At 38.2% G+C, this 13,483-nt stretch overlaps 1 protein-coding gene across 1 annotated transcript; it reads left to right on the top strand.

Moving 5' to 3' along the window:
• Positions 1-532: 532 nt before the first annotated feature.
• On the top strand, positions 533-12,347 carry LOC114135602 (protein bicaudal D homolog 2-like). Its single transcript, XM_028003024.1, has 8 exons — positions 533-802; positions 3,833-4,045; positions 4,964-5,116; positions 6,038-6,502; positions 7,314-8,312; positions 8,414-8,565; positions 9,781-10,012; positions 11,098-12,347. The coding sequence occupies exons 1-8, from the start codon at positions 563-565 to the stop codon at positions 11,098-11,100; spliced, it is 2,457 nt and encodes an 818-aa protein (XP_027858825.1). The 5' UTR covers positions 533-562; the 3' UTR covers positions 11,101-12,347.
• The last annotated feature ends 1,136 nt before the right edge of the window (positions 12,348-13,483 follow it).

Here is a 13,483-nt window from a genome sequence, read left to right as displayed (position 1 = left end):
TTGAAAGTAGATATTTTGTTTTCGACCATTAAACTGTAGATAAAAATCAACGCATTACCCGTTTCGTGGACATACATGTAGTTTCATTGCAAGACCTCTAGATGGCAGCCTTGAATTAACTTATGTTGTCAGTACGTATTCTCTGGAAGTCACGCTATGCACTCTGGTAGTTGAAGTCAACGTCCCAGCTGTACCAGACAGTCAACGTGACATTAGCATTTCCTTCAAAACTACAATTCCCTCTACAGTCACGTAGATTTGAAAGCTGTGTGGAGAGCTTTTTCCAATCGATGATCTCAACTGAAGTTTCCTCTGGCTGCCTCATGAAGAGACTGAGGAAAGTCATCGAGGATGACAAAACTATTTAATTTAAACGCATTTCGACGTCTGTGACTGGGGGGAAAAAGCAGAAGGAGCAAGACGCCATTCAAACCGCGACAATGCGGTTCAAACAAAGAGGACTGTGATTTGCGGCGTTTTTTTGTGTTTTCCCCCCCCCCGGTCCGCTAAAGCCCAAGTCAGGGCTGGGTTCCGTCACGGTCTGAATCGGCGATTCGCCAAGATGTCTATGGAGGAGCAGGACTATCCCGAGGCGGTGCTGGTGACCGAAGCTGGGCCGCAGTGGCTCCGAGTCGAGGTGGACCGTCTGACCCGCGAGCTGCGAGAGACAACTCACGAAAAGATCCAGGCGGCGGAGTACGGGCTGGCCGTCCTGGAGGAGAAGCAGCAACTCAAGCAGCGATTCGATGAGATGGAGACGGAATACGAGACGGTCCGGCAGGAGTTAGATCAGCTGAAGGAGGTAAGCTGAGGTCTAAGCCACGCAGACGGATATGTTTAAAATGCTGACAGGCTGTCAGTGGTAACCCTGACTTTTGACCGGGAGGCACGTTAACCTGGTTAATATCGCACATAGTGGTTTAAATGTCCTGCGCATGTGTTAAATATGGTTATTAGCAGGTCAGCTGGGTTAGGATCCACTAAGTGTACAATAAACAGGGTTTTTCTTATGCTAGAAAACTAGGCAAAGAAGCAACATCTTGGTCACTTGCCCACACTTGCCCTGGGTATGTGAAAACTAAAGCCCTCTAGTCAAATAAACCTCAGTAACTTAAGAGAGACAATTGTATTTGTAAAGTTTGTTGTTCTGTTGTTGGGTGAGTTCTGAAGAAAAGTCTGATGGTGGTTGAAAACACAAACATGCTGCAGACATTTCCTTTTGAGCACTCAGAAGTAAATCTTTGGTGAGATAATATCTCCTAATCAGGTTTTATCCACTTCCCCTTTCTTGTCTCAAAGGGTTGTTTAGATGGACATTTCCAGCTCATAACTACAGCAAACTTCAGTGGTTTTCCTGCATGCACAACTCACTTCAAGGTTAAACTACAATAACAGTAAACAGCAGCTTCAGATACTAAAGTAAATATCATGATAGCAACATTTTCTTTAACTAGAAAAAAATATAATATAGGACAACTGGAAGTGTTTGAAAGCTGAAATTCTGTGCAAAATATATCCCTCAATTTACACTGAAACCTGTGACTTAAAATCAATAAAAATAATTCTGGATTACATTCACTAAACTAATCTTTAGTAAATGCTCTGCCTTGACAATGAAATTAGAATAAAACTCAGATTATTGAGTTTTAAAAGTTTTGATAGCTTAAAAATAGAAGCACTTATTAGAAGCAAAGACAATTTCAACTTGCATACAAATTCAATTTAAGCTCGAATGTTAAATTCTGACAATGATATATAAATGCTACATTTTGTTTTTTAAGAAATTCAACAGTATTTTTTGTAGCATAAATAATTATTTATATTTCCTATGGCATATACAACTTATTATTGTTGAAATGACAATAATAATAATTATTGTTATCATTATTTTACAGGTTTAAATGTTCTTAAAATATAAGTCATGTTTATGAATTAAATTAAATACAAACAGTGCATGCCTTGAATTGATAGCCTACAGGAAAGTGGTGTGATAGGTAAGGCTGCACAATATTTTCATTATTATCTAAATATCACTGCACATAATATGCATATACCAATGAATTACCTGGACAACAATTAGTGTTTGCTAATTATTTGAGTGATGTACATGGAGCCTCTCTATGGCAGTGATATAATTGGTGACATTTGTTTAAATCAACATAAGCTTTAGAAGGTATAAAGGTGGTAAAGTCATTAAAATATAATTTGTCTCAGTACCAAGACAGCAAATGTTGGCCAGAAGCAATCTAAATAAAACTTTTGTTCCTGAAATGGAAATAATCAATTTTACTTTGTTTCCATTATCTGGATAGATTAGTCATTTGTGTTTGTTATAAACCCAAAGCAAGAAGACTTTAACACCTCTTATGTTTTTGTTTATATGGCATCTAAAATCTCAACTTGTGGGAAAAAATCACACCATGTTTTAAAAAGAGAAGTTCGGTTTTCCCCTCTGAGTGTTCTTGGAGCTTCTAACCATGTTATCAGTAGAGGAACTGCTCCCTGAAGGACTTCCACTTTGGCTTTTTATAGCTGTTGTACTTGCTAGTTTCTGAATGTTGCTCACTCTGAATTATTCAGTGTAATGGCTCTGTTTTACTGTCCTCCAGCTCATCCAACGTACTCAGCTTCTCCACGTTGGGAATTGCTCATTGTGTGGCGTTTTACTTGCAGTGAGAAGCTTAAATGGTTTCTAGATCTTAGTCACAGTGGTCAGAGCAATTATTATTGATACCAAATATGTTTGATACATTCTTACTAAGTAGGCTAAATATCAAGTCAAAATGAGGAACTTAGTTTTTTCTCTTCTGAGTCTCTATGAGTGACGACTTCAGAAACTCTTGTTGGGTATCTCCACATTAGGTTATTCTATTGCTCATCACGCTCTAATAATTAAGCGGCTTATTGTTGTCGTCACTGGCATCGTGTCTTATGACTCTGACTGATGATCTGGAGTCATCTCCTCAGCAGCACCAATCATGACAGCAGACCGCTGCTTGTTCCTCAAATCGCAACATGTGGCAGAGATGTGGCTTGGTGGATCTGATCAACTTTTCTGCCTTTCATAATATTTCAAAATCCTGGGAAAGCTACTCAACAGCAGACTAGACAATTTTATTGATAAACATCAACTACTTGTGAATCATCAATATGGCTTCTGAAGTAAACGACCAGTATCACATGCACTAATTGAAGGACATTACTAACTCTATAGATAAAAATAAATTTGTGGGTGTGTTCACTGATCTCAGAAAAGTATTTGATTATAAATCACAGCATTTTAATCAGTAAATTGGAACAATGTGGGATTAAACAATGTGGCACTAAATTGGTTGAAACGTTACTTAAAGAACAGAAAACAATTTGTGAAGAGTACATGTACATCATGATTTTATGCCATTTTCGAAAGATAAAACATTTTCAACGGCTTCATTTAACTCAAACACATACTTACCAGCTCATTATATTCTTTTAAATAAAGTACATTTTTAGAAATGTATTTATTTGTCCAGTTAAATCTTGCGGTTTGTTTGTTTTTTTTTGTTTGTCCTTCAAAATAATTGAGGAAATTGTACCGTTAAAAATAAAGAAGCAGAAAGCATCGAAAGAAATGTTAGATTTTATAAATATGTTGTTTGATTTCAAATTTTAAGACAATAAAACTGAAAAGGTAGTTTTGCTTTACAATGAATGTAAACACTTTAGTTTTTCACTAATATATATATTTTTTTAATGTACAACTAAATCTGCAACTTAAAACAGCTTTTTCTTTTTTTTTAATCCTCGATGAAATTGGCTTGTTTTCATGTTTCCTGTGTTGGTCTGTCTTTAGGCATTTGGACAGGCTCATTCTACCCACAGGAAGGTGGCAGCAGATGGGGAAAGCAGGGAGGAGTCGCTGATAATGGAGTCTGCCAGTAAAGAAGCTCTGTACCAGCAGAAGGTCCTGGAATTGCAGAATGATCTCCGACAGGCCAAAGCATCTCTCTCAAGTGCTCAAGCAGAAAATGATCGCCTGTCTTCCATTGCTCTCGAAATGAGAGAGGTAAACCTCTGCCTTTTTTTTTAGTGCAGTTTAAAATGGAGTGTTTCAAGCATGGGTTTTTATTAAATCTCCTTTTGTCCATATGAACATTTTCTAAACGCACTGAAGTAAAAGCAGCAATTTAAGACTCTAAGAAAGCAAAGAGACAGGCTTAAGTTTGATTTTAACTGTGTTGATTTAATTCCCCGTAAAGGTGGAATCACAATCAGCTGCTGCATCTTATTGTCCATCTCAGTAAGAGAACAAAGAGCAACTCAATACATTAAAACTTTTCAATTAGCATGTGTTGTGTTGTGTTTTAGATTAGTCATTAAATAACTTCTCAGTTCTGTCTATTTGGGTTTGCTACAGTTCGTCCTATTTTAATTTTACTGCTTCACCATTGAAGAAAATCTCTTTCCCAGAACCTTTTTTCAGCTCCTGGTTCCTGTGAGAAAAAGGTACATTGTGAATGAAAAGTTATTTCTTCCCTAAGGAATAATTACTGGAAAATATTCTGGCAATCAAAATAAAAGTAGTTTGACAGAAAATGCATGCATTTTGAGTTCACAAAATAGGATCAAAATTGTCAAGATTAATTTATTTGTATTTAAGGTAGTAATTTTCCCTAGCGAGATAGTAGTGTTTGCAACAAGAAAGGGGTCAGTTCTGAATTTGTCCAGCAGGAAAGATGATGTAATGGTCCATAGTTAGTAAAACAGAGAATGTCCTCAAAAGTCTCTTTGTAGCCCGAGCTATTAAGTGGACAGTGTCCTCCTGCTGTCTTTTCCTCTCTAAATCTTGACCTGTGCTCTGTGTTACACGCTGATCCTAATTTGACCTGGAATGAGTTTATAATTCCTGCAATAACTAAAGTACATCCAGTGTTCAGCTGCAGAAAAATAAAGTTATTCCTGTTCTGTCACCTTTCCTGTCCAGAATTCAGATGTGGCAGAGCTGCAGCGGGCTCAGCTTCGAGACGACATCAGAGAGTATAAAGTTCGAGAAGCTCGACTTCTCCAGGACTACACTGAGCTGGAGGAGGAGAACATCTCCCTGCAGAAACAAGTATCTGTGCTGCGGCAGAACCAGGTGAGATGAGCAAAGTTCCAAAAATGGACGATAGTCATGAAGTTCTTGTACGTGAATCTGATTCTTTTGCTGTGTTACGATTAAGACAGGCCCACACACATCGGCTACTACAGAAATAAAGCAGATGCCTATAGTCTTATATTGTTAAATAAACTGGTTTCATCAAATGTTACGGGGTAAAATTTATGATATAAGAAAATATGTGCAGAGTTAGACAAATTTGTTCATGACCTGGTCAAAGAGGTTAAATGTAGAGACCTTTTAACTTGAGTGAATTTGTTCAGTGAAGGAAACAAATTCTGCATTAAGAGAGAACAGTTTTAGCTGAACCACATATTGCACATTTCTTGGTATCTCTAAATACCGTGCCTGACAACAAACCCACATTTCTGCCATGCCATCTCAGTCCCTAAACATAAATCCTATTGAAAACCTGTGGAGTGAGCTGAAGAGAGGAGAGCATAAACGGACGACCTGGTGGGATTTTACAGAATAAAACGGATGGGAATCTTCAAAGATGTTTTTTCTGTTTTCTCTATCCATGTGAGATGTTGGAGCAGGGATATTTGAAAGTGTTGATTGCAGGGTGCAAACTCTTCTGATGCTAATTTTGTTCACAATCACTTTTTGCTTTGAATTTATTTCCCCCATAGATAAATGTGGAGAAATTAACATATAATGTCTTTGTTCTCACTATGAAAAAGGTTGACACACAAATAATTTGACATATAAAACAAAGTTTAGAGACATTATTTACTTGGTGTGTTTTTTCTCCTCTACATGTATTCATCTAAAAATCTTTAATGCTGCTGCTGTTTTTGGAATGCTCTGAAGTTCTTTTTGACTATCAGCACAATTACAGAAAACCCCACTCAGCAAAGTGAAATTATTGCTTTATGTATAATTTGACAATGTGTACAGGTGGAGTTTGAAGGTCTTAAGCATGAGATCCGTCGGCTGGAGGAGGACTCCCAGTGTGTCCAAAGTCAGCTGGAGGATGCTATGCGTCTGAGAGAAATCGCAGAGCGACAGCTCACAGAAGCTTTAGAAACGATAAAAACCGAGCGTGAGCAGAAGGCCACGCTACGCAAAGAGCTCTCCCACTACATGACCATTGGGGGGTCCGTGTACAGCAGCTCTTTTAATATCTCCATCGATAACCCCAAACTCCACGAGGATCCCTCCACCATCCACGAACCTGACAACGACGATCTGATCAGAGGCTTCGAGAACGGCCTGGTGAAGATGGGCGACAGCGACGAGGACAACAGAACGCTGGTGAACAAGAGAGGAGAGGCCTTCAAGCCAGCTCCTAGCTTGGTGGACGATCTGCTGAGTGAGCTCAACATCTCTGAGATACAGAAGCTGAAGCAGCAGCTTGCTCAGGTATTAGATGCTGAGATGCACTTTGAATATTATTTTATTTTCTCTGAAAGGAGTATGCTATCTAAGCCCATGTGTTTTAGCTTTATTAATCAAAAATTAATGTTGTTTAGACTAGTTCTTTATCAAATTCTTGATTCTGACAGGCTAAACATGGATTCCTATTAAATATTTTCAGCTAAACTGTTTACTGCTCCTAACAACGTGGTGGTTTGATAGTGTGAATATAGCCAGGACTTTACTTTACCATTAATTTTAAGACGTTATGAAGATGAAATCGAATTATATAGAGTTTCAGTGTCTCATTCTTTCAACACTCCTGAATTGCCACTTCTAAACTTATCAAATTATATTTAGTGCTGCACTGATCTGTGATTGTAGTTTTGCCTTAATGATGGGCAACAGAACAGTTAGATAATGTATTGAGAAACTAAGTCACAGTACAAGCAATTAATTTAATGTGGAATTTTAAACAGTAAAACAAATGGGATTTGTACAGTAATGTATTACACAGGACAGCACATCTGAATAAGTAAAGAAATTCAAATGCATGTTTGAATTGCAGATTCAGATAACATTAAGTGTAATATCTCAGACTCCGCTTGTTTCTATTTATCAACCAGAGGACAGGCATTGTCCCTAGCATAAGTTATATATTATTGAAAAAGATCTTGACTGAATTAAGTTTTTATTATGAGACTGAGCGGATTCTAACCAGTGGTTAGTAACAAACTTCATATAGGATTGATTAGGTATTTATTAAGAGAAAAAGTGACCGACGTCATTTAAGAGGTTTATTTTGTTTGTGCGTCAGGTTGAGCGGGAGAAGATGGCCCTGATGAACTCGTTGCAGGAGAACCAGAAGCAGCTGGAGCAGGCCTACGGCACGGTGTCTGAGCAGAAGGAGACCGTCAACAGGCTGACTGAAAATCTAAGTGCCATGCGGAAACTCCAGGCCAGCAAGGAGCGCCAGTCTGCCCTCGACACAGAGAAAGACAGGGACAGCCATGACGACGGAGATTATTACGAGCTGGACATCAACGGGCCGGAGATCCTGCAGTGCAAGTACACTGTGGCCGTTTCTGAAGCCGGAGAACTGAGGCAGGAGCTGAAGACGCTGAGGGCTCAGTACGAGGAGTGTCGAACCAAGTACGAAGACGAGCGAGCGCGGTTGGAGAGTGACGTCCAAGACCTCAGGTCAAAGTTGTTCTCTTTGGAGAAGATTAACCAAGCGGATAAAGTAGAGGTGTCCCGCCTGGAGAAGGAGCTCCGTTTGGCCACGGCAGCTGCAGGAGAATCCCTGGGAAGCCTCAACGTCGCCCAGGATGAGCTCATAGCTTTCAGCGAAGAGCTGGCCAATCTCTACAACCACGTGTGCATGTGCAACAATGAGACTCCCAATCGGGTCATGCTTGATTACTACAAAGATGGCAAAGCCTTGATGAGACGAGGGCAGGAAGGGAAGGAGCAGCAGACTGTTCTTCTCACCAGTGGGCTGATGGGTGAGAACGACAATGGAAAGTCAGAGTCCTGCAGCATTGTGGTGACTGCTGCAGCTCCAGAGCATCGCCCCGAACCCATGAACATCTACAACCTGGTAGCCATCATCAGGGATCAGATCCGCCACCTGCAGCAGGCGGTGGACCGGACCACAGAGCTGTCCCATCAGAGGCTCGCTAACCTGGAGCTGAGCGCCGTGGCAGACAAAGACAAAGAGGCCTGCATGGAGGAGATTCTCAAACTCAAGTCGCTTCTCAGCACCAAAAGGGAACAAATTGCCACTCTCAGAGCTGTGCTCAAGGCCAACAAGCAGGTCAGAGGAGGATTTAAAATTTGCTATTTGTCTCATATGTATTGTCTGTTACACTTTTCAGAATCGCAAGAAATTAATACTAATGTAAAACATCCATTTAGACGGCAGAAGTTGCCCTGGCCAACCTCAAGAGCAAATACGACAGTGAGAAGGCCATGGTTACCGAGACGATGATGAAGCTCCGGAATGAACTCAAGGCTCTAAAGGAGGACGCAGCTACTTTCTCCTCTCTTCGGGCCATGTTTGCTACAAGGTAAAATGTGACTTCTGTTCTGGCTTTTATTCTGAGCAAACCGAAGACAATCGTATAAGATCCTTACAACTTCTTAGCAGAAGAAAGAATAAACATACTAAAACAAATTGGACAAACTTTTACTTTTGACCATAGCGTACCTCAGACAGATAGTAATATCACTGAAAGGTAAATTAGCTAATAAGTCACTAATTCATTGCAAAAGTAAAACTGTGACATTGGTTTATTACACTCAGTAGTATTTGGCAACAATTTTCTGTAGGTCTGCTAAGGTTAATAATTGTAGGTTTTGCGTGCATGAAAACCCCAAATTCACTTTCTCATCAAATTAGAATGAAAAATGAGAGGTATATTCTGGCCTATGCAGTTTTGGGATAGACTTCTGACTTGCTAGGAAGGAAAGTTGGCCACAAAAAGATTTGGCTAAAAAAAACATGGTGTCCTGAGAGCTCTATACATCTACATTAATGTGAAATTGAGTGGAAGAAAAAACTGGGGTGGCAAAAGGTGCACAAGGAACAGCAATAACAATACCTTTGAGATGATTGTGAATCAAAGCAGGACATGAGCTACAACTGTGGCATTCGTTGTTTTAATCCACTCCTGAACCAAAAACAATGTTAAGTCTGACTTGCGCTGAAGAGAAAAAGAAAGACTTGCTTTTTTAGATTAAAGTAAATGTTGCCTTTTATTTGGAGTGTAAGAGGCACCAGAATGATCAAACTTTTTTTGTCTACAGTTCTCTTTTTATAAATGAATAAACTTTTAGATATTCTAATTTGTTAAGTGGCACAGTAACTTTCTCTATTCAACCCAAACATGAAGGAAAATTATGAGACTTGCCAACAGCATGTATATTGTCAGCATTTTAATTTTAAAAGCAGGTGCAGATGACCTGTAGTAGTTCTTATTTAGTACCTCTGTATTTCCTGATGTTGCTTTTTTCAAACGACTTAAGAAAATCTGAATCTCTGTGCTTTTTCTTTATAATTATTTTGTCTTTCTAACTATAAAGACACAAAGCATTGTGGGAGCAGGCTGATGTAATACTGACTCAGCTTGCAGGAAATCCATCCTTCCATCTGGAAAAGTTGTCTTGGGAATAAAATTACAACTTCAGCCACATTGCTCCTCCTAGTGGCAGAAATGTGTATCCATGCCATCTTCCTTTTTTCCCCTCTCCTATGTTGTTCTAAACCTCTTCTTCTCTCTCAGATGTGATGAGTATGTGACCCAGCTGGATGACATGCAGAGGCAGCTGGCTGCAGCCGAGGACGAGAAGAAGACGCTGAACTCACTGTTACGGATGGCTATTCAGCAGAAACTGGCTTTAACTCAGCGCCTCGAGGATTTGGAGTTCGACCACGAGCAGGCACGCCGCAACAGTGCTACAGCGGCGGGAGGAAAGGGTAAAGCAAAGGGCAAGGGAGCTTCCTCCAGCCACCATGTAAGTCAGATGGTAAACTGCAGAACTCACAGCAAATGAGATGTTTTTTTATATTTCTAGAGCTTAAGTTGTTATTTATTTTGCTTGACCATCTTTGTTGTAGCTAAAACTTCTAACATCAGGTTCCTAATCTTTTTCTGCAATTATAAATCATCTGTTGGGTTAGAATATTTGTCTTTTTATTAGGAGAACGTACAGCATCTACTTACAGGGTGAAGGAACAACAATTGTTTTTAAATGTACATTTATATAGTTTAGAATACTTGAAACAACTTTTAAATAAGCACATTGTTAATTTTCTGACTAACATTTAGTCAATTTCAGATGATCTCTAAAATATAATCTGCTAGAAATGTAGTATGTAACTGGAAAGGATGGTCAAACCATTGTTGACCTCATGTATTTAAAGAGGGTTAAAAACAAAATTAAAGCTGAAAATAAGAGCCAGACGTACAGTGAGATCAAGTGAGAGTAAAACACAAAACTAAAAATCACTGAAATATGTACTATAATATACCTAGCAATTTTAGGTGCTTTTGAATTACAGATAGTTTACATTGCAAACTGTGTTTAGGATGTTATATCAACAGCTGAAATGATTAGTATGGTTAGCATTACTGTGTTTTTTCTTTCACAGTAAGTATACCATGACCATAGATTTCTAAAATATTGAAATTATTTTTTCGCCCAGCATGTTCTGTAACAAATTTGTGCTCTAAAAAGAAAAAGGTTAAAGTAGAGCAACTTTCCAGTAATACATTCAGCTCAGTAACACTGTGAACAGCCGAGCTATTTTAGCTCAGGTTCTGATCCACTTCAGTTTAAATGTTCAGACTAAGTCAGGCTAAACTAAACTGTTGTCTAAATGTTTGGGTAAAAGCCTTGTAATTCCACAGAAATCATTAGTTCTACAAAATGCAGTGATGCATTTCCTAAATCTTCTTGTAAATCTTGTTTTGTAATGAAATCAGTTATTTCCTCACGTTCCTATTTGTTTGCATCAGATATCTAGAGCGTCCATTTTATTCTTAAACTTCATGTCAGCAGAAGCTTGAACGCTGATCATTTTCTCTTTTCCATTGCAGTAAACCCGTCAAGACAAGTGACCTTAAAAAAAAAAAAGTCCGTCAGTGTGACTGTTGACACACTCCAGGTTATATCTGTGCAAAGACGCGAACTCAACCACCAGTATTTGCCAAGAACATTATAGAAGAGTGCCATAACACTTAATGTAGTTTTTATCACAGTGTGAGGGAGGAAAGTGACTCGATGCGCCAGCGTCCCTTTGGATTTCATCAGTCTTCCAAGTAAATGCGCCACTGACTGCTGAACCAGAGGAAGGACAGATATGGATTCCTCGCTGATTACTTTAGTCTGTTACCACAACTGAGCACTTTTTATTACTTATTCCTCCTAACAGATTCCTTCTTTAAATTATGCTTGAATTAGTCAGTATTTTTAACTGAGATGTATGCTTTCCCACCTGCTCCCTGGTCAAACATTGAGCTCTCTGAATATATTGTAACCTAATTTATTTTTAGCAGTACAGTAGGAGATTGTTAGTCTTTGAAAACAAAACTATTTGTCCTATTGGGTCAAATTCGAACGAGAGAGACGAAGGAGTTTCACAAGCTCTGCTTTCTTTCGCCTTGATCTGGTTTGTTTTAAATCAAAGCCAGTAACGGAGCAACCAATGTGCTGACCGGGTATATGTTTTCAGGAAATAATGTTACATATTGTTATAACCCTAATGTAGGGTGATGGAGTGGAGAGTAGATTTGGTTTTGTAATCAGCTTGGCAAAATTGTGGCAAAACTTCAGCGGTGCCAATTTTTGCCAGTCCATGAGTAAACTCATAATGACTGAGGAACAATATTTTCATGCAAATTTATTTAAAGATTTATAAGTTAATAAAACATACTAGTATTCATTCAGATTTTATTCATGAAGAGGTTTTTTTAGTACTTTTTTAATACATCTTTTTGTATTTGCATTTTGGTCATACAGTATCAAGTGCAGTGCCATTGTGTGTTTTGTTTGTACAAGTGCAATTTCCAATCCTGGCTGAATAAAAAAAAGAGTTTGTGCTTTTTAAAAGTATTAATTTTTACATGTTTTATTATGACTGCAATTGTATTTATTTGTGTCTGTTCAGATAACAGGATTCATTGTTCTTTTGGTAAATGAGGGAGTTCAGATATAGCTGCCTGGTTACAAAGTAATGATGAATGAGCTCTTGTTTAAAACAAAAATGTACTAGCAAAGTTTGTTTGTTGGCTTCTGTTACTACCTCCAGTTATAGCTGGTGAAGAAATAAACCTGACTTTCACAGCTCTGAGGAGTTTTGTGTTTATTTTAGTTACTGCCTTTCCAGTTTTTAGTACTGAATATTTTCTGCCACTTTTAAAGTTTATTCGTACATTGTGGACAAGCAGCCAAGCCAAGGTATTTATGTCCTTTGAAGTTTAATCATCTATTTTCCTTTTGTTACAACCAAAAGTGTTTGTTTTATTAGTGCTTTATATTATAAACCAACAAAAAAACGCACATAATTGTCGAGGGAAATAAAAAATATTTTATTTTCCCCACAAAGAAATTTTAAGTGTGTTATGTAAATTTGCATTAAGTCCCTTCTTATTCTGCCCCGGGTGTAATTTCTTCAAAGTTATGTTTTCCATGAAAGCTACCATGTATTTAGTTATTAAAAGAAATTGAAAATTCTGCATCATTTTCTCTTCACTTTATGATTTTGTACTGCTTTGTGTTGGTATATTGCTTTCAATCCATGTTAAATGCATTCACAGTTGTTTGTAGTGTGACAAAATGTGAAGTTCAAAGGGTATGAAATCCTTCTCAAGGCATTCTATGCCAAAGGTGAGAAATGGCAGTGGCAGTATTAGGCTGTGGGATCACTTTTTTGGCAGAGAAACTGTACAGAGCCAAATTAAGGGCAATTCAAGGAAAAAAAAAACCTGACAAAGGATGGTTTGGATCAAGCTATGTTCTAATGGCCTAAATCCAGTTTAGATTTAATGGAAAAACTTTGAAAATTACTGTTCACACATACTTTTGATCCAATTGTATAATACTTGAGCCTTTTTGAATGAAATAATGTGAACACCTTTCAGACTCTAGATGAGTAAAGCTGAAAGCTGATACAGCTCTTGTCCAAAAGATGTGGTTCCACAAACAGGATGTAAAAAATGTGCACTGCAATAAAAAACACATGCATTTGTTTTCTTCCACTTGACAAATGTCTGTTTTTCCCCATCATAAAATCATTCAATTCTAGAGGCCTTATAAATTTAAACTAACCCACATTATACTACACTCCAAGTGCTAAGAACTAACCTGCTGAAGTAGTTGAGTATTTCAAATGACTTTTCGCACTTTAATTGGTTTTCTTTAAAAGTCCTAGTGATAGAATTAGATAACGAACCAAAACTTACGTACAAATATTTACCGAATAAC

Source organism: Xiphophorus couchianus, chromosome 20 (genome assembly GCF_001444195.1).
Source record: "Xiphophorus couchianus chromosome 20, X_couchianus-1.0, whole genome shotgun sequence".
Classification (NCBI taxonomy): domain Eukaryota; kingdom Metazoa; phylum Chordata; class Actinopteri; order Cyprinodontiformes; family Poeciliidae; genus Xiphophorus; species Xiphophorus couchianus.
Note: the sequence above shows the minus strand (reverse complement) of the source record. Positions and strands in the feature narration are given on the sequence as shown.